Here is a 27,177-nt window from a genome sequence, read left to right on the forward strand (position 1 = left end):
CACAGTGAGTTTTGGTTCTCATCTGTGCTGCACAGTGTGTTTACATAACCATTTTAATCTTCCCCTCAACAGTCTGCCCTGGCATTTCCCATATCCATACTTGATGTGCTATGTGCTAACAAATGATTTAGGGCGCATCAAGCATATACACATATGAGCACACAGAGGGGCCAGCATAAAATACAGCTTCACATTAAGTTCAAGTCCTTATATAAAAATATATTCAGAGTTAAAAGCTATTATAATTCAGAAGGGATAGTGCAGTATTCAGCTGAGAGCTCTTATTCTTTTCAAGAGTATGCCTACATATTTTTCCCTAGTCGTTTGGTTCCTTCAAGCTGAAAGACATAATGTTTAAATGTAGTATGTCCTTGAAAAGGCAAACCCAACCATATTTTAAACAATATTCAAAAATATCTTAAGCAATTGAAATACCTATACTTTTGTCATGAGAAAGTGCTAGCATTTTCACACTGGCTTAAATGTAAAGCACAAAAGAATAATTAAGAGAAACAAATTGGAACATTTTGGGTTTCAGTATAGTCAGACACTTTATACCTTTAATTTTAGTGTTATCTTTTGTTAAATGTTATTGCAGTTACTGGGTACTCTGTTTATAATTAACAGGAAGATTAATGTGTTTAGACTCTGATTTTTAATACTATCTGTTTGTATTAACACATTGTATTAGCAATTGTAGAAAATACTCTAAAAAATTTTTGGTAGATATGGACATAATTACTTCCATAACACTTCAGCAATCAGTTCTTTCCCACTTGAACGGGAATAAGTATCCCTCATGGAGCCATGCATGGGAAAATCTGAATGCTCTGGCTGCAAATGGCTCAGCATCCAAACTATTAAAGAGCCAATAAGCAGATGCAGGAGAAAAGGTTTTTCACATGAAAACCTTTCATGAGGGAACTCATGTCTGCACCGGTGGGGAGTGATGTGATCTTCACGGTCAAAAAGCTCAGAAGGTCACTGCCCTCTCCCATAGCAGTTTGTGTAACACAAGCAGATATCACCTGTAACCACCAGGTAATTCTGTATTACAATCACTTCAGGTAACAATGTTTTCCTCTGATTGAATTACTCTATGCCACATTATTGTTACACTGTCTGGTTTCATGCACTGAAATTTTGGTTATCTAAAATGCATGGATTTTTCCTTCGAATTGGTGTCGGACAGTGTTCCCATCTGTGATGATAAATTATCCATTTAAAGGAAAATTAAAGCTACCAATGTCTAAGAAATTTCTGATTTCCTTTGCTTCTCCCATTCAGAGGACAAATATAAGGAGATAAATACATTTCTTCACAGAGTAAATAATACTGGACTACAAATTGGGAGGTAAACTACAGTGAGAGGAATCAACATGCACAGGTGGTTTTCAGACCTGCTTTTCCTCCTGCATAGATGCCTTCAAAGTGATTAAGGCTGTAACACTTCTGAATTAACAGTTTTGGGGTATTGGAGAAGGTAAAATATATGTTTTTATTTTAAAATAGACCTGCAGAAACCCTCTTTAAATTTGAAATTAGTTTTGCATTTAAATTTGAGTCCCTCTCCACTGTGAATTAAACAAAAACCAATTCCAGTCTGATGTTGCTGAAACTGTAGAGGAAAATTCTCTCAGCTGACTAGCGTTATAGTTTTCACTTCCATTCTTCCCTATTAAAATAAAAAGCAAACAATAAAGAAAATAATTTTAATATTTGCAAAATTAAAAAGTTATGTTTGTTTACAATGAACTTTTAAAATTTTTTTTCTTTTCACTGTGACTGAACATGGGGCATGTAAATGGATCTTTGAGCCATCAATGTAGGTGGTTCTGTCTGTTGAAGGTAATTCAGTCAATCAGTTGTATCCCAAATCACTATCTATGGCCAATACTTTCAGGATTTGTGGGGGAAAACATGTCTGTGTATCCATCCCTGTATTCCCTTATTTTTTATGGTGATCTTTGTAAAGGAACAGTTTGCTTGGGATTCAGTCTGACGAAGAGCCATTTCTGATCTTCACATACCAGCTCAGGGCTGGATTCGCATGCTTGAACACAGATGACTTGTGTCATTTGGGCTGTCACAGTCTCAGGGACTTCAGCATGACCTGGGGAGTCCTTGCCCAGCAGCTGCAAGTCCATCAGGATTACCTGGGGGTGTCAGGTGGCCAGAGCTGCTTGTGTTTGAGCAGCTCAATCAAGGCTGGGTATCCAAGCTCTGAAGGAAGGCACAAGCAGCAGCATCAAGAGTGTCTCTAGAGTGCCTTCTTTCATTCTCTGACACATGGATGGTTCCTTACTCTGGAGTCTGCTGCCAACAGCTCCCGGTCACCATACGGGGAACCTGCACACATGGCTGCTCTGAGCTCACCTGGTGTGAGCACTGAGATTTCATGTCTTTATCTGCAGTCTGAATACCACCCTTTGTGTATCCCCTTTTGTTTTTGCAAATCTAATCTTGAGGGGGCCATTTTAAAATTCCCAAGAATGTCAAAGTTACCTAACTTTAAGCTTTTCTATTTTCAGAAGAGTCAAGGCTTGCTTTCAAAAGAGGCAGAGGCTTTGAATGGGCTGCTCTTGTTGAAAGTTGGCAAACAAGATGTCCTTGGAAATGGCACACAGCAGAGATTCACAGAGCTGCAGTCTGCATGGATGGATGCTGTCACTCTGTAGCCATGGCTGTATTAGATGAAAAAGGAGCACATTTTACTAATGGAAGGGAGAGACAGTTTCATTTTGCAATGATTACAGAGCATTAAACTGGTCTGGGGAGACAGTGTAAAGGGGGGGTGTGGTCAGCTGGCTGTGCATATGTGTGTGCAATACATCAAATTTCATAAAATACCAAAGAGACTTCGAAGCCCTGATCAAATTTTTGTAATAGCTTTATGTGCTTTTGAAAGTATGACCTCTGCTCGATTTGTGCTTGTCAAATTCCTAAATGTCATCTGTTTCTATCTGTCACTTTTTATCATACAGCTAAATTAGCGCACATAGATATAAACCCTGTCCAGCATCACCTTTCATTTGTAACTTTAACACAAGGCACTTTCTGAGAAGACGCAGCCTGCTTTTGAGAGATGCCAGATTCTGTTTATATTTTTTAAAAAGCATGCACATCTCAAAGGAATCCTACAAGAATCTGCTTCTGCTGTTTACTGCATGTATGCAAACATAAATATATCCATGTCCTATCCCTACACAGTTTTTAAATTCTGAAAAGAAAAATTATTTTGTAGTATTAAGCTAAGAAAGTACATTAAATACATGCATTAGAACCATTAAATCTGGTATGTTTTAATGGAGTACAATACAATACAAATTATGTAAGGCCAGGTAATAACACAGGCATCCTAGGAAGCGTGAAACAATAGATTAACTCTGTTTACCAGCAGCTATGGCTAGTCATTATTTAGCTAAAAATGCAACAAAAGACAGTGGATAATCAGATGTACTCCTTAAAGACCAATCTTGTTTCAATGTCCAAGGTAAACCTGAGACCTCATGGCAAACTGAAACTGGAAACCTTCACTGGTTTCCATTGAGATAGGCTACCTAAAGTGTCTGCTGACTGCTGCTTTCAAACGCCTCAGTGGAGACACCCATCGGTTTCAGCCTTCTCTTAATTTTTCAGAATCCAAGCGAAAACTCGAGAATTCCGGGAGAGGCAGGCTCGGGAGCGCGACTACGCGGAGATCCAGGAGTTTAACCGGGCGTTCGGCTGCGACGCGGATCCGATGTACGCCGGCATCGCCGCCTACGACTCCCCAAACAGCGGCACGGTGACGCTGAGCGCCCGGCCACAGAGCCCCAGGGAGGGACAGACTGTGGAGGCCTTGTACGCCCAGGTGAAGAAACCACGGAACTCAAAGTCTTCACCTGTGGACAGGTAAGCGCCACACATCAGTCAGTGCACCCTCTCAAAATCCGCCCTCGTGTTGCTTTGGTCATGGGACGTGGTTGTCCACATCAGTTGGAAAGGCAGAGCTGGATTTTTGTTAATGGCTTTTTAAAGCCTTTATGTAGAACAGTGTTGAACTCACTCAAATAAACTTGTTACAGTATGGGCTAGGAAAGGTGTTTTCTGCAGAGTAACTACATTTCTTCTCTTTCTTCAGATGGTTTGGAATTTTGGAATCACTGTTGGGTATCGTTAGAATTAAATTCAAATTTTTAACATAATCAGGTTTATTGTCAAAGCTCTAGCAGATATGTTTGTGGAATACAACATTTCTAATCTATTTACAACTGTTACAAAATCTCTAAAAGGTTACTGTTGATATAGCAAAAATGGATTAAAGCTTACATGGATTCTAGTCTTACTGTAGTCCTGAAGTTCAGTCTAACAGGCTGAGATTTTTGATTAAGTATTGACCAAGTGAGCAAATTTTGAGCTTCGCTCTTGAGTTACTTGTTGGGTTGTAGCTTATGATTTGTACTCTTCCTGCAGTTACGTTATCTGAACTATGTCTTTCTTGTTTTTATGATGAAACTGGGCAAAATTCTATTTTCTGTTGATGGAGTTCTGAGTTAATTTGAAAACCTGAAGCTAAAAGAGGAATGTGTACTAACATAAAGTAAAAGTAGTGAGAGGCAGAATTCACTGGGTTTTTTTATGCTTTAACAGTGAAAATACACCTGTTTGCTTGGCTTACTATTGTAAACTTATAGTTCTGAATTTTCTCAGGATTACAAAAATTAAAACTAAAATCCTAGTGCAAGACATATTGTTCACTCATTTGGAACTTATTTATTTAGCTCATAGTCAAGCCATTCTCTTTGTTTTCTACCTCATTCTTCCAGCAGAAAAATATTGAATTTTCAGTAAAATCAGCAAAGCAATGTCTTTGTGTGCAGTGTTTGAGATCTGTATAGCTTCTGCATGAGCAGTGGCATTCACCTTGCATATTTTGTTCTAGGTGGTAGTGGAGTAATTTATGTTTCAGCTAAATATCTAAAACTCTTTGAGGACTGAGAGTGTTGTACCTTACCCTCCACTTCATCTATTCTGGAAATTTTCTTTACATAATATTGATAAATATACATCCTCTAATATGGCAAATAAGAAAATTTTATCTGCATTGTGGAATGTTTACATTTTTACTAAAAATCGGTTGCACAGCTGCCTTTTTATTTTCTCAATCACACCATTCTCTTGCATTGTGTAAAAGGCCTACTTTTCACAGTAAATAATTTATATATTGTGGGTATATGTACGTTATTTCAGTGAACGAAGCAAAATAATGTTAAAAGATGACAGCATCTGTGTCCTTGGAATTTTGTATTGCTCAGCCTTATATTGGCTGGCACCGGTATACCCAGGTGCCTGACATTTCAGCACTTTTGTGCCTTTGGAAATCAAGGTAGCTTGGTTGGATATGTCTGCCACGTGGTGACTCTCATGGCTTTTTTTGTTAGACCAAAGGCAGTGTTTCATGCTGGAGTTGAATGGCATCAATGTCACATCAACAAAAAAAAAGTTCTTTGATACAAACCTGGCACAGCAAAATAGGAGACCTGCGTGACCCAGTTAACTCTGTGTGGTGGCTGATAAAAGAGCCAGGAGAGAGTGAGTAAAGTGGAAGATAATGGAGTGCCAGGGGAATCTGATGTTAATCAGGTAGGTAGGACTAAAGAGCAGTGCAGTAGTTTTGTACATTCAGGCTGCTCCGGGAGCACGGAGGGTCCTGTCTCTCACAGCTGGATCATGCTGTGACAAAAGGAGAGACCCAGCACACACAATGGGCCTGAGCAAAGGGATAAAATGCAAGTAGGGTACCAAAAATGGGGCATGAAAAACCAACCCTGGTCCTGTGAAAAAAGGGGCCATATTTGACAAGAAACACCCAGAAAGAAATATTTAATTCAGATGTAAAAATACTATTATTTGCTATAATTGTACTCTGAAATACCTGTTCGGGGGTTTGAGGCATGAAGGTCTGGTGTATTAGGGTTTTCTTTCCTCTCCTCACATATGTATCAACAAGAGAGCTGTGGAGATGGTGAATCCCCCCTGGTTCCAGGAGACCTTCTGGGGAATGTTTCAGTGATGTGCACAGTCTCAGGCTCAAAGTTACCTCTCCAAGAAGCTGGATCTGCACTTTGGGCCTAATGCTGAGAGAGTGTGTCATAGAATCATGTAACAAATAGTTTGGATTGGAAAGGATTTTAAAGATCACTTGGCTGGGCGTGGAGGAGGTGTAAGAGCTGTGAGGGTGCAGCTTTCAGTTTTCCTTGAGGTGTGTGGAGGGTGTCTAGGAGCTTGACCTTTGTAATGTTCAGTGTGAGAGTCTGGATTATGGCTGAGATACCTGCCCAAAGGCTGCTCTGTCTTTTACAGTTTTATCTTAGATATACTAAGAAAGCATCATCTGAGCATTGTTCTAAGAGTCAGTTGTCGCCATGTGGACCTGAGGTGCTTGCTAACTCTTTTGTCTCCTTGTCTGTAGAATATCCAACTCCTCACCCCATGTGCATTGCAGCCTCTTTCTTGCTATCCCTTTCCAGCAGTGAGACCTTCCTCTTTCACTTGGCATTGCCTGTGATGCCCTTTTTGACACCAAGCATCCAAATACCTCTGCTCGAGGCTCTCCTCCATCTCTCTTCTCTGCAGTCTGATTTATTCTCATAAAGCTACAAGAAATTTGATGACAAATAGTTGGTTGCAGTTCTGAATCCTTAAAATATTGTGTACATGAGTGTTCACCCGTCGTAAGTGTTATTTTCAGCGTGTTTTACTTCTTCTCCCTCCCATCCTTTCCTTTCTTCTGGATGATTCAGAGGTTACCCGAGTAGAGACAGTTGCTTCCAGCCTGGATGGAAAGGGAAATCACTCAGTGTGTTACCCTTGTGCTGAACTGCCAGGAGCTGGGAATGGCCAGGCTGTCTCAAATCTTTAGCACGTTCATATTAAAAGCAGCATTGTTTATATGGGAAATGTTATTTCTATTGAAGTTCGGTGCTTAGTGGCAAACAAAATTTGACATTTAAGTATGTCCAAAAGGTTATTTAAAAGTCTGCTACAAAGGAGCCTATAACAAAATGTCCCATAATAGTTTGCATACCATTGCTGAATACTTATGACAATTTTTTTTATGACTTCTAAGAGAATTAATGTGGCTGTGTGTGAGGCCTTGTCAGGGTTTGTTTTCCTTTAATATTTCCCCAGCTCTCTATTACTTTCATCAACACATGCCACCAACTGTTGTAAGTTTAACTGTATCATGGCAAATAGTGAACAGCAAAGTGGAGGACAAGTAGTCAACTGCTCATCAGTGTAGACAGATAGTACAAAACAGTAGGAAGCACATGGTGATTCCTTAAACATTGTGTGTTCATTTCTCTAAATAGAAAGTAGATTGTATAATGTCAAAATACAGCAAAGGAGAAAAAGATTTTAACTCACTCACTGGAGACATGCACAGCTAGATGTGTGTAAGTGACAATGACTTACCAATTTTACTGACAATGGCTATTAAAAAACCCAGCCTGTAAATATTAAGTGCTAATCAAATATATCCTTACAGGATTTGAAACTGATTTAGAACTACTTTAATGCAGATTTGTATTGCATCAGAGTTCAATCATTAATGGATATTTGGTGGAGTTTAGAGGAGAAAGTGTTGCTTGGTTGGTTGGTTTGGTTTTTCAGTGATTGTATCAGTTATGGATGTAACACTAAAAAAGTTATTTTCTGCTCTTTATCCTAGAGACTGAAAGCAGATTGTCTTTCTTAGCAGAGGAGTTTATTGCTCAGAAGAAAGGAAGCTCTATCAATAAATAAATAAACAAATAAATTAACATGTTGGGAGAGATTGATGATCAGCCTAGCTGCATATACATGAGCTGCCCTTGTGACATCAGCTCCATCCAGTGCACTCACAGGGAATAGAGACAGGCTGCTAAGAAGTTTTTCACTTCTTCGTTAGGCATTGATGGAGTGAAGCAGAGGTGTAATGTATAATCTATGTTTATTTTATCATTTGGGAAAGAGGTGTCTCAAGAACATGGTTCTTGAGAATAAGGCTTTCAGCTTAGCTGAAAAATGTCTCTAGTATGTTTTGCATTACACAGAAGAGAAGCTGAATGACTGATCAATACTGCTTTTCATGTAGATGACAAGGATGCCATACAGTGGGGCTTTATGGCAATCACCTGACATCCAGAGCTGAGCACGATGCAGAAAGACAACTCCTAATGGCTGTCACTCTTTAATCATTTCCCACCAAGAGTGCATTGTCCTGAAATAAAATTGAAATAAAATAGGCACTGTGCTGCTGTAAATCTAAATAGCTTGAAAATAGTAGGTTAGACTCCTCCAGCTTGCTGAGGACATTTTAATGGAAACATAAATACCGTAATCATATGCTTTTTGCATGCATTTTGCCATTAAAAGAAAAAACCTTCATTTTAGAAGGGAGACCTTTATGAACTGCTTTATTTTCTATCAGAAGTGGAATCAAGTTATGTCAAAGGAATATCTGGGAACTGAAAATAACCCCACTTCCTTTAACTGTCATCTGCTCAGTGCAAAGAGGCAAGATTGTTTTTTTCCAGGTCGGGTCACATACTTTCCTTGCTGCTTTTCCAAAAAGAATGGGAGAACATTTTATTAAGTTGTTAACTTTGATTTTCTCAGTAATATCTTTGTGCATAAATTGGCATGAGAGTAATGAAACCTGGAAACTGCATAGAAACACTCTAATATAATAAAAGAATATGTAAAAAGTGAAATAAACAGACCCTGTCTTTCTAGTGTATATAAAATAACTCTAAGCAATAGCAGAATGGGTCATGAAAGCTATGAAATACTATATTGCTGGGCTTGGATAAATATTTGTTAAAAAAGCTGGCTCTTGTGCAGCTATATTAAACTTCTTTATTAGTAGTGTCAGTCACAGGAGTGTTCTTAAGTCTGTGTGATCATTTATGCCTAGGAATTGGAGCTTAGTACCAGGCTCACCAGAGATAGAGATAGGAGTTATTACTTAGGGCAATGCATCCTGTAAATGCTAGGGTGTTTCTCAGAAGAAGAGATTTTTTGATGGTTCTGGAATTTGACTTGAAGAGCACTTTCGTGGAGGGAAAGGCCACGGCCCTGCAAACCATCTATCCAGTGACATTTAAAACCTGCAGAGCTGTGCAGAGGGCTAACAACCTATATTGAATAAGATTATGAGTAAGCTCTTCCCTCCTACCTCTGTTTACTTCTCTTTGCTGATCAGGGAGTGTATTCCCATCTCCTGGATCCCTTGTTCTTCCCTGTTCATCACCCTCTGCCATCAGAGCCCTGCAGATACCATGGTACAGGGGAGGGAACCACTCCTGCAGGTGAATATATTGAGAATACTCAAGTTGCAGGGACCTTTTTGTTTTGCAAACGCCATAAGTAATTGGTAATGTTTCAGAAATTAATAGTCACAGGGTTTAAATCCTTACCTTCCAGTCAGTATCACTCTTTTGTGACATTACAAAGCTTACAAAGCTTCATTCCTGTGAGAGTCTGACTTCTGAAAAGACTTTCTTGGCCTACGAAATGGCACATATGCCATTATGGAATAATCAGACTCTCCAAGGCAAGCTGCCTGGAGAGCAGTGGGTTAATGAACTGTTTGCAGCTCTCTAATGTGTAAAACTGAAAAAAAATACTTGGAAGTCATTGTGGTATTTTTCCTCCTCTGTCTGTTATAACCCAGAGAAGGATTAGTTAGAGCCTCTGTGAGACTCTTCATGGGGTTTAATTTCACTTCAGCGCTAACACATTGGGGTTTTTTGTTTCTCTACCCTTCATCCTATAAGCCAGTAATCCTTGCCCCCAGGACTGCCTAAAAATTAGCTTGGTCTCTCATAGACCTGTGTATTTAGAACCCAATAGACACTATTAGCATTGGCATTTTATTATCATAGGTTGGTTGTTTTCTTTTGTTCTTCCATCTTGATAGAATATAAGACAAGTTTTAATATAAATTCATGAGGATTTATGTAGGCTCCCTATTGTGAAAGTATGCAACTGCACTCCTCTGTTTGGGTTACCACTTTGGTGGAATAAATGGCAGACTTACAGTGAACTCTATTCAGGTCTCCCATTTTAATTACTTGGAAGTCCTGGTCTCTCTCTGAATAGATCCCAGGCACTGATACTGTTGTGAGAACTACATCACTCTCCATTTACCACAGCCTCACTGAAACCCCAGTGGTTTCTCTTCCCCTCTCCTCTGTCTGGCTCGCTGTGCGATCTGAAGTGTGACAGCTATTTATTTGTTTTCACAAAAGCAGCTGGGGTTAGTACCTCTACAAATGGTTGCAGTGGGCAAATGCAGAGAGAGATAAGAGAGGTGAACTTCCCTCCCTGGGTTACAGGACCAGGAGGTGAAGAGGGGCCCACCCAAACGTGCCCTTGGTGCCCCTGCTCTGGGATGGGCTCCCGGGCTGGAAGCTGGGACTGTCTGCATAGCTGGGGGATTTTCAATGCCTTCAAGTGCACTTGAGAGACTGTTTATAAAAGGGGGGTCAAAACCTGTCACTTCAACACAAAATATTGGTAATTTAAATAAGTTGTGACTGAATTATGTGTAGTATTTTTGTTGGTATATTAGTACATTTTGCACATGGATATAGATCAATTGCGTGTTTTGTTGCTTGGGTTTAAAAGAGAAAAACCTTTACTTTTTTTTCAGATGGTAGAAGTTAATATTTAATTCTAAAAAAAAAAAGGAAAAGAAAAACTATAATTATATATCCCAGTATGAAAAATCATGATGCAAAAGCTAGAAAAGGCCATGTCTCGGGCATCAAATGGTTATTGTGTGGCTTGAGATTGCGGTCCAGAAACCCAGCTGTGTGCATAACGTGCACATCGTTTTTTCCCACTAATGCCATCAATGCAACTTGAACTTCTTCATCCTGAGAAAATTATGGGGAATATTTGAGTACACGAAGCTGAAAAAGCAAAGGCTTTCCGTTCATTAAATCAAGTGTTTTGATCCTACCGGTGTAAACTGCTAAAATCTGTTCTTTGCAAGTCCTACTAACCAAAATTTGTATTGCAAACTGATGTTGTGCCTCACTTGAACACCATAATTTAATCAGTTTAATTTGTTGTTGCTGTTGAATGTGGCCCTTTCTAAATAGAATAAAAATTTATGATCTTTTTGTCTTTTATGTCCCTCCAGTCAACCCATCTGTTCCTCTTTGGTGAAGGATTCAGGCTTCTCCTTTCCAAGCATTTGAAGAGCTAGGGATTTTTCATTTTAGATTTTTCTGGTTATGGGAGAGGGGTGCAAAGGAAGAGCTTGTAGAGAATCCTGTATTTTCACAAAATCTTGGATTTTTACTTTCTTAAATTAAATATGCAATTTGAAGTTAGATCTTTAATGTAGTTTAATGGATGAACAGTAAAATGTTCTTCTAATGTTGGAGGGTTTGAAAGGGTTTTCCTTCTTTGCTATTTTTGTGAATGATACCTCCTTCCCAGATGAGACAAACTATATTTAACTACACTGTTTATCCTTATGGCCAGCCTTGTTTGTTTATGTGACCCACAAATCATCCTGCTTATGGTTAAAGTACTTTGTCACTGGAGGAAGTGGTGGAGTGTAATTGTGGGGAGGAATCCTCTGCAGTGAACTTCAGGAAGGAAAATAGCATCACTTCATATAGCTTGCAAGGGGAAGTGGTTAATTCCTTGTAACATATTGTAAACTCATTGAATGAAACATACCACACTGGCAGCCCTGGAAACTGAGAAATTGCTGAAAGATCTCATTTCAGTTTGTTCTTGGTTGGAAAGCTGAAAAACAGTGCTTTTCCACTCATCACTCAGAAAACAGTGTATATTCCTGCAGCCTTGTACTTCATGATATATTGTTAAAGAATTGGTTTATAAGGTGTTTGAAATCTTGTTCCTTAAGGCTCAAACACTGTGATGTGAAACATTGAAAGGTTTCTTGCGTGACCTATTTTATATGATTAGGTATTTCTGAAAAACATCAGACTTATTTCTAAAATCAGACTTACTTGCCATGAAAATTTTCATTCTTTAAAATACTAGTGGCATTTAAATAGCTTTTCAATTTGATGTATTCATAGCACTCTTTCTTACATGATGGATGTATCAAATGTTATTATGGTAAATAGATGACATATTTGTAATGGATAGGTAATTTCATGTACCCAGAGTTTGGACAGTGATATAACATATAAGACCTAATTTATGAAAGAAAAAGCAGAGGAACAGATTTTGCTTCATTTTAATTTTTGTGTATAGTTTTGTAACAATGCATGGCATGCCTGAGCTCCATTGCTTTCTGTAATGAAATGTCTTCTGTGTGCAACAATTCACATTTTCATACAGCCTTCCCTCATTCCTAGGTTTCCATTTAAAAGGAAACAGTACAAACTGGAATGAAAACACATAATTTCTACTCCCAACATTTGAAAAAAAACAATTAGACTTCAAGGGATGTGAGAACTAATGTCCCTCAGACTTTTCATTTCCACTTATCTTTGGGATGGGAAGAGCTCTGACCTGGCAAACAAAGAAGACAGAAAATATTAGCATGGGTCTTTATTTCCCAAGACATAGTTCATGGCTCATTAACAGTGGTAGTATCTGTTCCTGTGCTGCAGAGAAAACAAGCAGAAGTTGCCTGTCATTACTTTATAATTGTGTTAGTAGATATAGTGTGAAAAAAAGAAAGAAAAAAGGATAAAAAGAAGGTTTAGCTGTGTATTATTTTGTACATCATCTTAAACTGTGCTGTGTCTGCCAGCTTAAGATAAACTCTATGCATATTGGCTAAAATGTCAAATTAACCCACCCATTTTTAGGATTGCTAAATGCCCATCAAGGAATGGAGGGTTGTGATGAGGTATTTTAATTAGCAAAGTGTGATTTAAAGGTTGCAAAAATCAAAAAGAGCTTATTCATTTTTCATCAATAATAATTTTTCTTAATATTTCATCAGAACCTGCTGATTTGGAGACCACCTTCTGGGCTTTGATTCATTAGGACTGCAGACATAATTTAATTTTTTCCCCTTTCCTCATTTTGTGATATGCTCTTTCATCTTTGAGACATTGTTAAGATGTTTCTAACATTCACAGATTGCTAATTGATCCAACTTTTTTTAAAAACTGTACTTAAGACAGAGGCTTCTTTTCTGTGGAAACAAGTTTCCATGCATTTGCTTTTATTAGTGTATTTTTCAATTTCTACATCTGATAAAAGTTCTCAAACAGACATTGAAAATGTAGGACTTGCATGGTTTTATATATGGCAAGTGAGGCAAAAATATTAAGGACATGATAGAGGGAATTTAAAAGAGTTGATAGAGTTATTAAGGTTATGCAGTTACTCCATTAGGCCTTTGTAGTTCATCTAGAACTAACTTGGTATTAAAACAGTGCTGTAAGTAATGGTTTTTTTGTCTAAATCTTTGGGGGATCATGGAGAAGAGCAATTATGGGAATTTATGCAAAGGCATTTTATGAAAGGATGTACAATTAAAAGAAATTGCTCCTTTCACTTTAGTAGGGCTGTTCATTTAAGTTTTGTCTACATTATCATACTTTGGTAATTTCTAGTCCCCAAATGCACTTCTGTTACTATTTTAAGTTGAGCTTCATAACCTGTTTCTTCTTGGAAGATTTCCCTGCGGAGAAGTATCTGGAAAACTTTTCCATTTGGGTGCCTTGTCTGAGCAGCAGGGGCTGGTTGCTCAGCACAGTCCAGGTGCTGTGGGCTGTACCCTGATCCTGCTCTGTGAGTGGCTGGAAAACCACCACAGTCTTCATTTTCCTTTGCTCATCTCAGTTGTGAAATGTGTCACACTGGGTGGGTGCCCCTGATTCTGTGGAGGCACAGTGAACTAGAGAAAGGCCATCTTTTTCTTTTCTTCCACGAGGCCATTTTCCTCAGTTCAGTCTAATTAGAATTTCAGGAACGTCCTCTATGTCTTGCTTAGATGGCCAGAGCTGAGTTGTTTGTCCTGTGAAGCCACACTGAACAGTTCATGCAGGCTGAATTTCATTAGCTTTCATTAGTTGCACTATTCTGCTGTAGTTAAAATTGCTGCAGCTCAAGATGTCAGAATTTAGCAGGAAAATAGGCAAAGCCAACAGACCATTCAGTGTCAGAAATAATCCTACTTTATTGGAGCTCACACTTAATGTTTTTTATTATTCCTTCTCATGGGTCAGATGCCTCCATCTTTTATGTAGCAAGTCATACTAGTTTGCCCACATTCAGTAAAGCACATGCCCATGCGCAGAATGAAATGCAGATACAAGGATGTCTTTAGCTGTGACAGAATTTTATGTGCATGTGCTTATGTCTCTCTGTATGTTTTTGTATTTGGAAAATCTCTAAAAATTCCTCTGCTCCAGAGGAAGTGACCTCCAGAAGCCATCTAGTCCAACCCCCTGCTCAGAGTGGGCTTGCTCAGGTCAAGTTGCTCAGGGCTGCAGTTGTGTCCTGAATATCTCTGAGGATGGAGATTTCATTTAGCTCCCTGGGTGCCTGTTCTAGTATTTGATCAGCTTCATGCTAGCTAGAAAAACAAAGGCAAAGAGAAAAAGCTTTTTATATCAGAATTTCCTGTCCTACTGTTTGCGTCCATTTTCTCTTATTCTAATGCTGTGCAACTCACAGAGGAGTCTGGTGTGTCTGTAAAAAATAAACTAAAAAAACCCAACCAAAATTAATGAATCACTTAATGTAATATTTGGAATACAAAACAAGAGATTCAAATTTTTCAGGCATCAAAAAGAAGTTTTAAAATAATGAGGATTGCCTTACAAAATAATTGTTATCATTGAACTTCTCCTTGAATGATTGTCAGTGTTGGCTTTTTTAGCTATTGCATTTTCATATTTCAGAATGCACTTACCTATGTCTTGTTTCTCCCAAATTATTTTGAAAACATGTTTTTTTTTTTCTCTACTGCACTCTCAAAACTTGAATAATAAGTCTTAGAACACAGATAACTTGATTCATCTTTAAATAAAGGAGGCTGCATAGAAGGTTGCCTTTTGTCCCTTAATTCACAGGTTTTGTATTACGCTTACAGCATTCAGCTCCACCAAAAATGATGCATCTAAAGTACCCTTAAAAATGACTCAGAGCTGTGTGTGTTGTTGGATTGCTCCTTACACACACTTAGTTCTGCTAGGGCAGGATTGCTGCTGTGTGGGATGTGTGGCTCTGACAGCCTTTCTTTTGCTAAAGGATTTTCTGTGTTTCTCTTTTAACACTGAGGTTCTGCAGCTCGTCTGCACAATTTCCTGGACAAAAAGAGCTCATAACTCCCAGAGAAAAGATACTGTGTTGGCAGTGAATTCTGAAACAGAGGCTTCTGAGTATTTCTCAAAGTCCTGCTTGCAATGTTCATTCTGGGCTAGGGTTTGCTGATGGTGAGTGCATTGCAGGAATGGAGGCTCAGGAGACACTGGGTGTCCTGTGGAGCTGAAGGGCCACACCAGAGGACAGAGGGGGAAAGGAAGCAACTCTGCTGTGGAGATCAGGAGCACTGCAGGATGGGGAGCAGGGAGAGGAAGCTGCCTGCTGAGCTCTCTGGGACAAAGGGGAGCCAGCTATCCCCTCACCTGCAGGAAAAAAAATAATAGAAAAATCAGCTGCCCTCCTTGTAAGCACAAGTGAGGTATAAGATGGTCTGTGTGGGGTTATCTTTTATCTAGAGAGTATATTTGCAAGGATCCTGAGGAACTCCATAGCCTTTAATGGGACCTGTAGTTAACATAAGTACATCTTCACTCCTCAGCTGATCCCCTCCCCAGTCCCTGCACTGACACCTGTGCAGTGACACACTGCTGCTCTTCAATTGCACATAAATCAGGGCCAGAGAGTGGAGACAAGCCAGGACACTATGGAAGGAGAATTTAAGTGTAAAACGTAATTACCTGGGCTGGAACATGGCCAGGGCACCAAGGTTAACACCTGTATGCTGGTGAGAACTGCCTGTTGATATTCTTCCAGAAACCATTTTCTACAGAGTTACAGAGAAGACCTTGTTAGTCACTTGGTCTGATCTCCTGTGCACACAAAATTTGTTCTTGCTGTTGTGTGTTCTGTCTCTTGTGTAGTGCGCATTGAAATGGGATATGCTCAACAGCATTATGTGGGCTCTTTCTCTTATAGCTCTTGTTTGAGAAGACAATTGCCTGATATTTAATCTATTTTTTTGTTTTATTGCCTCCATGTTCTCTTGAATGTACTAAGGTCTAGAACAGAAAGACAAAAACCACCTGATATTCATGGTACCTGAGCATGTCCCTTGAGATACTAAGAAAGGAGGAAAAAAATACTTTGATAAATATTTGTGTTCCTCAGTCACAAAACAGCAAGTTAACTGCTGCTGAGAACTGAACAAAGCAAGCTCAGCTATCGCCACATCTCACCAGGAAAGACACAAAGTGTTACCATCTTCCTTTCCTTCTTTGTTCGTAGACAAATGCAACATCACTCCTTTTGTGTGCTTAGCTTAATTATATTTTTTGTATTTTACCCTCTTATTTCATTATTTCATCTTCAGTCAATTTTTATTCTCTGGGTAGAACACAGGAGTGCCATTTCAAGCAACTCAACAGTCTCATCCTTCATCATTCTGCCTGAGCTACTCAAGCCTCTTCACTGAGGCAATACTGAGAGTAGAGCTGCCTCTAGTTGTTCAAGAACTCTGAAAAGTGGTTTAGGATTTCTTTCTCAGTCAAGTATTAATCCTGTCTTAAAGTCCTCCATATTTTCATCTGAAGGTAGCTATGTCCTGAATACATATCTCTCTAGTAGGAGGAGAAATAAATTTTGTTCTGCTCTTGACCTTGTTCTTGATGGGTGTTTTTCATTTGTAAGAAGCCTACAGCATTTCAGAGGTTCTGCACAGTCTGTCCTGGTTTCATATTATGCCTGTCAGTGTTACCGGAGCATCTCTTCAGAGGAGGTCTGCAGGACATTGTATCTATTTGTCATGTGAGGCTGAATGGGGACGTCCTGAAGGAAAACTGTCATTCCTACAGATTGAGCCAAGCCTTGGTAGCTGTGGCTGCAATATTTTATTCCTTACAGATGAGCACTGAAAAGGACTTCTGCGCATTCAGCAGCTGGGTACACGGTCTAGCATTCAAGTTAGGCAGTGTAAGATCAGATTTTTATTTTTTGTTGTTATTGGTTTTTATGGTTGATAGTATAGTGATCATTAATATTTCACTGGAATTTATTATAAAAGAGAATTATATTGTAATGTTAGAGGGAAATGTTGAAACTTTTATGTGATTTTAAATTGCTGTGTATCCAGTCTGACAAATTGTGCTAGTGCATAGAAAATAAAAGGAGCAAAGAGAAGTTTAAACTCATGTAAGCAGAGGAAGGCAATTTTATACAGTAAATAAATACAATATTAGGAAGTATGACATGAGGGAAGTGCTGATGTGAGAGGAACATGAAAGTGAGAAGCATCATGCTGAGGACTAAGGATGAGACTGAGGTCTTGTGCCCAAGGCAAAAAGAGCTCCCAGGCTTTGGACTTGGAGATGACAAGAAGGTGGGATGAAGATGGCTATAGGGGGTAAAGAAAGGTAATAATTACATTCCAGCAGTCTTTAATGTGTGTCAGTAAGGTCCTTGGCCATGATATAATTCACACGCAATTCACCAGAATGCAATTAAATTCTGTTGTTATACTTTTTCCCCCCCTATGAGCTCTCTTCCAGGATTCACCTTAGATTAGGAAAACATACCTGAGCTCATTTATTCCCACCCTGCATCTTCAGCAGTGCTGCAGACACAAAAATGAAGCCTTGACTGCTGCATCCCATTTGATACCACATCAGAACAATTTAAAGACGCATAAAACAGCAGGAGCTGCAATGTAGGTGTTCAGGTTCTTGCTGCTCGGCCACATTACTATCTTGCTGTAACTGCAAGGGTGTTGCAAACTTGATTAAAAAAATTAATGATGAGAAACAAAGGGATGAGCAAAGAGACCAAAAGAAAAAAGTGAAGAAACCGTGCAAGAAGTTTATTGCATGCAAGTCATCCAATTATCCCTCAGAGCCCACATCCCTTGTCTAATTGCCTAAGTTGATCTTTCTTCAGGACTGAATGGATTAAATGAATAGCAGGCCTGGTGGAAAGCAGCCTATGGGAGGCATTTGGTGAACAGGCTTGCATGAACAGCAGAATAGAGTTTCTATTTGCTTCTGTTTGTCTGGGCCTTCTGTTATCAAAAGAGGAGCAAAGAATGAAAAATATGAGGGCTTTTGATTAGTAAATAGTCCCTTTGGCTTGGAGTTGAGACGCTGGGGAATGCTGCAAAGCCTATCCTGATACTTTTTATGCTGTGCTAGTCTGTATGGTATATCTCTCTCTGGGATCATAAACTCTCACTTTACACTATATTAAGTTAATTTGAAAAACTGAAGGAAAACTTCTTCAGAATATCTCACTGCAAATCCACTAGGCACTGGAGAATGTCAGGGTTGAGCTGGCATTAGAATGAGAGTCAGTGGCAGCCTGGATCCTTGTCTCACAGCAGCCACACGTGCCAAACTCACAATGGAGGGAAGACAACTGTCAGGCTTAATGTACCTTAAAGGACTTCTGTTTAATGCATTCCTCTGCAAACACACCAGATAAGAAAGAGTCCTGTCTAACAATTTAGTAGCTCACTCTATTCTGCAAAATATCTCCTGCAGTTATCCCCTGTAGACAACATCCATCCCCTTTCCTCCTGCCACCTTAGGGGTGGAAGTATTATTAAGGGAATGAAATAAAGAATATCCTGTGAAAGAATGAAAAGGAGAGGAAATCAGTCTTCTTCTGGTCTTGTTTCCTGTTGGCCAACACCTTCCTTCAGTTTTGCCCAGTACATTGCCCTGTGAAAGAGCACATTTAGAGCACAGAAAAATCCTCAAGGGTGATGTTATCTTACTTTTATTTGTACAATTCCATAGAGTGTAGTGCAGTATTTTGTAGAGTTTATATTAAGATCAGGTTGTCTGTTTTACAGTTGTTATGTGAGATGTTAAGATGTAACACAGCATTAGAAAGAAAGGAGGCTACAGAGACGGTAGGTGGTTCATTTGGATGTCCTCAGGTGACATCAAGCTAAGAAATTAATTTCCTGAGAGAAGCCTGGAGCAGAATGGAAACATTATCTGAGCTGGAAAGGGCTTAGCAGAGGAGGCAGAAAAAATGATGTTTTCTGAGCAGTCCTAGACTTATACCTGCTTATGCCTTCCTTACTTATACCTCAAATTTTATTTAAAAGTAAGAGTTTTTAAAATTCCTATGCAGTTATTTCATCAGGACCTTTTCCCAACTTGCTCTGCGATGAACACTGAAATGATTCATGCAGTCATACTGTTCTGACTGAATAATTAAAACATTTTGACAGCCTGAATGTACAATGGATTACATATGCTTCTCTCTCTAGATCTCTCTCTCTCTACATATATGATGATTAACAGGACTAGGTCTTATGTCATATTATTTGATAGTTCAATGAACTGAGCTTTCATACTGCACTTAAGAGTGTTGATAGAATTAAGATAGTCATGATGGTTTATGGATCTAGCTGTCAAATTAGAAAATTTCACAGAGTTAAAGAGAAAATATTTGTGAAATGTAGAGAACTTAAAGAAGTGCCACTGGTATGTTAAGATCCAAAATTTTTCATTCTAAATTCTAGTCTTAGCTCCTGGAGGATGAATGGATATCTCTGAAATACTCTGATTTAATGTGGTTCCATCCGACCTAAATCTGTTGGGATCTGTCCTAGACAAAGATACACAGGCTTCACAAGAGAAGAACTCAAAGTTTTGAAAAGGATCTTGTTCATGCCTAAATTAGAAAGCCAAGCTATCTATATAGCCAAAGGAGAGAGCTGGTATCCTCAGGAGGGCAATTCAGAGCAACCAAGTGAGATAGCTTTAGGCGGAGTTGCAAATGCTCCCTACACATACATATTAATCCTGCCCTGAGGTCATTTAGATACCAAGTTGATATGAACTCCTAAAGCCCAGAGTCAGCCAAGCTTCCTCTCTGGGCATGGTTCAAGTGAAAGTCCATTCAGTGCAGGCTTGGCCATCCATGGCTCTCCAGGGTATTGTCTGGTTTGCTCTGGTGATGCTTTATGATCCTGATGTTGTGGTGAATCAGCATCACTTTTGCATCTGCCTTCACAATCTTGACATTCTCATTAAATGGAGGCACTGAGGAGGATGTTCACACACAGTATGGGTGTTAAGAGAGAGAAATCCATATAGTGCATAGATAGAGATACCTCCACAGGGAAAATCAAAGCATTCTAGGAATGTGCCTTTCTCTAATGCCTCGGACATCCGATTTTCATAACACATGTACTGAAAATTGGATGTGTGAGTACCCCATGAAAGGCAGATGCAATGCCTAAATGTAAATATTTGGAGCAACTTTGGATGTTCTAAAAGTCATAAATCCAACCTATAGCTCCAGTCAAGAAGGATCTGCAGCTGCTGTAGGTCTGTTTCATATTTCAATGGAAATAAGTCTTTGGGTCACTAACATGACACTTAGATTTCCATGTTTAGGCATCTGAGTTGATGATACTCACCAAGTGACTTTTAGCTACAATTACAGTAGTCAGGGGGAAATTTAAACCTGATTCATATATGTGCAATATCAAGCTAAAAACCTCTCCACCTTTCTGCCCTTTCCTGATGGCTAGATCAGTGTCTGTCCTCATTCCTGAGCATGAAACGGCAAAGTATTATGTCTGATTTTGACAGTGTCTGGACAGCTATTGTGTACTTTCAAATGCTCCAATGTGCTTAAATGTTACAAGATTTAAATACATGTAAATTCTAAATATTTGTATGTAAAGGAATTAATTTATAGGATTATAATAATAAAGTACTTGCATCTCTTTCCTTTCATCATCAAGGGTTTTCTGGGGCAAGACTATATGCAAGACAAAAAGCAGTGAAGATTTAGCTTGCTGAATCTGGCCAGTTTTAGAATGTTTCTCGGCTTGCATTCTTCTGGAGACTCAAATATTGTTAACTAAACACTGCCTGTTTCCTATTTCAAAGCTTATTTTTTCTTGTAATGTGACTTAAATGCATGAATGTTTGCTATCTCTAACTAGCTGTCTCTTTTTGATGGGCATTTAAATATCACAAAGCCATAGATATGATAACTAAATTGATAAATAACTAGGGTTTTGTTTTCAAGAAAGGTATTATTTCCATTTGTACTATAAAATTTTATATGCTTCAGTGAAATTAATGCCTGAATTGTTGGATAATGTCTATTTGTAGCTGTTGAGTAAACTCTCCTGTGCAATCTCTACATACGTGAAGTTGAATTTAAAAACTAAATGTTGTTTACAGACATTTCCTCAGCAATTTCAGTTGCATGTGATAGCTCTAATTTGGCTGCTAGAGAAGAATTTGCCTTTTAGGGACAAAAAGGCAATTGTATTCAGTCATCTACTTTTACATGTTCCATTAATACCATTTACTCAAGCAAGACAAGAACCAGTTTTGTAACATATTTTGAGAATCTGTCAGACTATAAAACTTTCTGCTTTATGTAGATAATATAGTATATGATAGATTGGGGGAGACATTGTTCAAAGAATAATTTGAGAAAGCATATAAGAATTTTGATATCTCAGCAACTGCAATATTGCTTAAGAAGTCATGGCATTATGTAGTCAATCCTTTAAAATGCAATAATAGATTATTTTAATATATGTAATGGAATTTTTCTCACTTGATTATTATAATTGCCTCAATAAGTAAAACATTTAAAAAATTTTATGTTGGCAGTGCTAGCATAACAAAGGACTTACTTAACATGAGAGTGCGCAAACAGATGTAGTTTAACTAATGGGCAATAATGATTAATGGAAAGATGTTTCATAAATTATATTCAAAAGGATGCACATCTTTTCTATAGGTGATCTTTACTGCTTACTCTGATAGCCCCCCTCATATGATGTAATAGGTTTCTCAAAAAAAGGAAATAGTTTATTCTCCCTGTTTGCAGTGGACAGGACAAAAATACTGGATTTACAGGGGAAGTAAAAAAGATATTTTTGTCTAGTGAGAAAGAGGATGAAGCACAGGAAGTAGATTACTTGTCAAGATTGTGGATTTCTCCAACCTGAAAAGTCTTTATGGTCATGTGAGATTGGCATAACCAGGTAAAGCTCATTTTTATGAGAGCAGGACTTTCAGATCCTTTTCACCCAGGGAAAACCATTTGAATTCACTGAGCATTTCTTTGTTGTATATTATATGGTATTTTGTAGAGGCCCCTATGTAAACTTACTGATTTGACTTCTTTTGAGGGTAAGGACAGTATTATTTTTCTGGTAGTCATGTAAGATTTTGTGATTTTTTTTTAGGAATGTTTGTCCTGGTAAAATAGTTTTTTTGTGGCATGCTGTTAGGTTTTATTATTATTAATGTTATTAATATTATCGTTATTTACTAGTAGTATATACATAGAAGTTTGAGAGAATGTTTTGCTAGGACTAAGAGGAGCAGGAAAGAAAAGGAACACTGTTAGAGGTGATAGCATGATCCTTTGCACTAAATAGTTGAAAATATAGAAAATTACCTTGCCTTAACATAAACTCAATATGTTATAGGTAGTTGGAAGTTCAAAGCTAATGCTTTGAAAATTTGTACAAAAGTATCTTTGCCACAGAGGCAAATGTTTACTTTTTATGTGTCTGGAAAAGACAACTATAACTACTATGTTTAAAATACTGTTATAAATATTTTTAAATAAGTATATTGCTTTGGCTTCTTTAAGAAACACCTCATTATTACGGCAGTGATCTTCAGGGTGCTTTTAATCAGAAAATCATGTAAATTGGTATACTAGTTGGCAGCTAATAGGCTTCAGGCTTTGGATGAATTATTTTGTGCTCATACAAGTAATAGGCATATTAAATCTGAGCATTTCATCAGCAAATCTCTAATAAAAGTGAACACATTGAACAGTCATACTTAGCACTTGTAACGTGCTTTGCTGCTCTGGAGCATTGCACAGACAATTGGAACTCTGTGTGTTGTTACCACTGCCTCAAAAAAAAACAAAACCAGCCCAGCTAAAGCTGGATTAAAGTCAGTAATGCACATTACATTGATGGGAGGTGGGTATCAGAGAGGTTGTTTTATACATTGGTACTCCTCTCTGGATATCTGCTGTTACAAGACATGGAGCAGATGGATCTAGTGATCTAGTCCAACTGGTTTTGTTTCTTTAAGGTGGAAAATAATTAGGTTAAAAAAAACAAAACCAAAACCAAAAAACAACCAACCAAAAGAAGAAGCCCATCCAAAAAAGGGGCATAAATAAGAAATCTATGGTTTTGTGAACTCATTTGCATATGCAGTTCACTGACTCACTGACTTCTTGAATTCACATGCAGGCACTTTGTGAAGCAGATAGGAATCGTCAAGTCCAGCTGTTAACCTAAAAGTCTTATGTATCTTAATTGACTGAGTGGCACAGATACAGATGTCTCCATTTTATTAGGTGAATCCCACTCTGTCTGACTCCAGACACTCATGAAGTTGCCATTTCAATCTGAGACAATTTGCTCTTGACTGACAGTGCTGAGAAAACAGATGGTACTTCATGGTAACTTCATGCCCTAGAACTGCACATAGTTACCATGCAAGTACACAAGTTTTAGTCTTGGAGATTTTGAGTGGGATCTTTTTATTAAATCACAAATGAAGATGAGTGGTAGAAGATGAAGATGGACTTTGGGGTTGGCTATGGGGGCTACCAATTTCAGCAGCTGTGGTAAAAATTACCACCACTTGCAAGATGTCTGCTATTTTTTACCTCACTTACTGCTTTGTGTAGCACTGTTTAGAGCTGTGGAGGGAAATATGAATTATGTAGCTTGTATACTGAATTTTTGTGGCAAAATATTGTTCACTTCAGTTTTCTGACTGCTTCATATTAAACTTCTCTAGCCTCATTTTCAACTGCTTGCACCACTTGTGTGTGTCAAGAGAAATGTTCTCAAATCAAACACGAGAAAAGCAGGGCATTCAAAAGCATCAACCACATCTGAATCTTTTCCCCTTAATTTGCAGTCAGATTGTTGTGTGAAGGCTGCCTTGGAATCCCAGTGCAGAGTGTAGCTTTGAGCTGGGTGTGTTGCTGCTCCTGCTTCCAGATTGCACTGTGGGATCAGGGCTGTGTCACACACACAAGTGGTTTGTGCTGCTTTAGATTAAATTGCATTCCATCAGTGCTCTAGATTTTATTATCATCAAAAGAATCATTCAATTCACCTGCCACTTAATCTCCCCTCTTCCTTCTTTCCTATTCAAGACTGAGAACAAATGTTGAATGAAATTATTTTAAACCCACACATTTGAGACATATTAAACTTAATCTTTCTTGTCCTAGGATGTTTGAAGTTGTCTGCTTTGTCAATTATCAACATGTTGGCTTCTGCTGGACTATATTCAATACTCTTCTGTTTCATTATAGAAAAGTAAATTAGAATTGTGGGTTGAGCATACATTTTCTCTCTTTTTATGCAGTCTTTCTAATAAATATAGGTTGAATGTTTTTAAATATTCAGATTTTTAATCTTCAACCTACAATTTGTCTTTCAACAGTGGCAAGACACATTTGTGTATGGAACTCTGCAATGTCTCTTCAAGACAATGCATCCTCTACCCTAATGTATTGTATCTATCCATTAGATTTCTCATATTAAATGAGTAGGAATCATTTTAACATTCACTTTTTTTTTTTTTTTTTAATCATATATCTAACAGCAGGCAATGTTATTTTTCTTCCATGGGCTTTGCTTATCCACCCACTTCCTTTTTTGCCATGATGAATTTCCTTTGTAGTTGATTATAGTGATTTTCTGGTTTGACATCCCTCAGGCTGTGCCTTCTAAATCAATATCTTTCGGTGAATGTTGTTGTGATGAGATCCCCCCCTCTCCAGTTTAAAGAATACTTAAGAATAACCCAAGTGAAGATTTTTTATGATATGTTAATTTACTTTCTCTTCTTATGTCTGTTTCTCAGTCAAATCTAAATAAATTATTGTCTAAAGGTTCCTCATTTTCTACTCTTTTAAACTGCTACAGTCCAGATTTTTGTTTTCCAGGCTGGCATTTATCTTTGTCTTGTAGCTGTCCACATTTTGAAGTATACAAATACCACAGACCCCTGATGTTCCTTCATTAAATGTATTTGAGGTGTTGACCAGATTATGGAAGTCATCAATTCCCTCCTTAAGACAGAAAATGCATCTCAAGTTCTGTGGATGAGGGGGAAAAATAAACTCTTTGTTTGCTTACTCATCTGGGAAACTACAGTCTGTTGCCAAAGTCAGTTATCATGAGCTTTGATTAGAAACCAGCAAAGACAGCTGCTGAAAACCACAGTGAGGAAGATTTTATCTGCTTAGAGAAGAGTTCCTTTGACTTTGGAAGAGCAGAGGGACATTGCTTGGGGAATATGAATATGCATTCCTTTTAATATGTAGATGGCTATGGATGTAGATATTCTAGCTTGCAGTGCTTCTTGTTGTTGTTAGTGTCACTCTCTTTCTCTCTCTCAAGACTCTTTTATGACCCGAGGGTGCTTTTTTCTTTAGTTTTAATTATTTGTGTTGCATCCATATGTGCAGACTTGTAGTGTATCCGATTTTGCAAAATGTGCCTGTGAATTCATTTGGCTTTAGCTGAGTGATCACAAGTTTACTAGTTTAAAGTCCTCCAAACAGATGAAAGGGGGAATTGTGTACTGGTTTAGAGATACATGGTTAGATGCTGCATTTCTGAGTGGTTTTGTTCATGTCGTTCCATTTATCTGGTGATTTTCTTTTCTCAACACAAAATTTCAACAATAAATGTTTAGTTCAGAATCTTAGATACTTTGCTGGCAAGGCTTATTAACCTATGAAGCTTCTTGACTGCTGCAGTTTTGGAGGTTTTCTTGATTTTGCAGTTTTTCCTAGTTGCTAAAGGATTTTGTATATAGAAATATTGTGTTGTTGACAAAGTGAACCTGAGAACATCACCACTGATGTTAATATTTCCATACAGAGCCACTTCCCTTTCCCAGAGCTCTGGTGCTCTCCCAGTGTAAACAACTGGGCTGCTGTGGTGTCTCACCTAAAGGAGATTTTGAATATTTTGTTGCCTTTCCAGTTTCCTCCATTTCAGATGGTCTGACCTCCTCCCAGTGGCAGGTCAGGAATCACAGAACCATTTGCTGAGCCAGATCTGCTCACTGGCTGCACTGAAAACTCTCTTTTCTACCCAGGATCATTTTCTGCTGAGCCTGAGGCATCACTTGTCACAAAGTGCCTGGTGATCACCAGAGCTGGACTTAGGTGAAAATGCTGTTAGTTTATGAGCATGGGTGTGGGAGAGGGAAGAGAAGCTCATGGAAGGGGCATGAACAGGTAATTCTGTGTACTTGGATGGCATCACCTTCCTGTCAATTGGCAGTTTAAGGTGGATGTGTGTCGTGCTGTGCCTTTCCCTCTTCAAACCTAGAATGATATAAAGAGCTTCACAGTCAGGAGTCAGACCTGGCTTCTTTCTGTCATGGTTCCGTGATATTTGTACTTACTTTGTTATGTTCATAGCTGACCCAAAAGTAAAGTACAAAGTAATACTGTTTGAAATCCTGTAGAGTTTTGCAGGTATTTGGTAGGATTTTGGTAGGGGTGATGAGCTCAGTTGGTTAGAGCAGGGTGCCAGTAACACCAAGGTTGTGGGTCTGATCCTTGTGTAGGCCATTCACTTAAGAGTTGGACTCAGTGATCCTTCTGGGTCCTTTGCAATTCAGAATATTCAGTGAGTCTGTGATTCATTCTCTGTCATTACTGTAATTGACAAAATAGCCATCTTATAAGGCTTGTTTCATCATTTCAATTTAAGAACTCCATGTTTAGAACATTTTTCAGTTTAGTTACTTAAATTAGGACTGACATCCATTTTCTGTAATCCACTATGTCTTATTTTCAATCATTATCTATGATTTTGAAACAGGTACCTGAGGTTTTCTGCATTTTAAATTTGGTGACTAAAAGGAGATCTCATCCATGGAAAATGTTGACTGCGTAGTGTGCAAGTATTGCTAGACCAAGATTAATACATACAGACAT

The 27,177-nt window shown here is 38.4% G+C and overlaps 1 protein-coding gene across 10 annotated transcripts in view; it reads left to right on the forward strand.

Annotated features, from left to right (window-relative positions):
- The window catches only part of PARD3 (par-3 family cell polarity regulator), a 442,650-nt gene that overhangs the window by 340,581 nt on the left and 74,892 nt on the right, over window positions 1–27,177 (forward strand). For 9 of the 10 annotated variants that reach the window (XM_058024007.1, XM_058024041.1, XM_058024016.1 and 6 more), the window contains one exon: window positions 3,640–3,894. In XM_058024007.1, coding sequence (XP_057879990.1) covers window positions 3,640–3,894 — 255 coding nt within the window. Of the gene's footprint in view, window positions 1–3,639; window positions 3,895–27,177 lie in introns of those variants that run through there. The other variant, XM_058024062.1, reaches the window with a different exon arrangement.

This window comes from Melospiza georgiana, chromosome 1 (genome assembly GCF_028018845.1).
Source record: "Melospiza georgiana isolate bMelGeo1 chromosome 1, bMelGeo1.pri, whole genome shotgun sequence".
NCBI classification, from domain to species: Eukaryota; Metazoa; Chordata; class Aves; order Passeriformes; family Passerellidae; genus Melospiza; species Melospiza georgiana.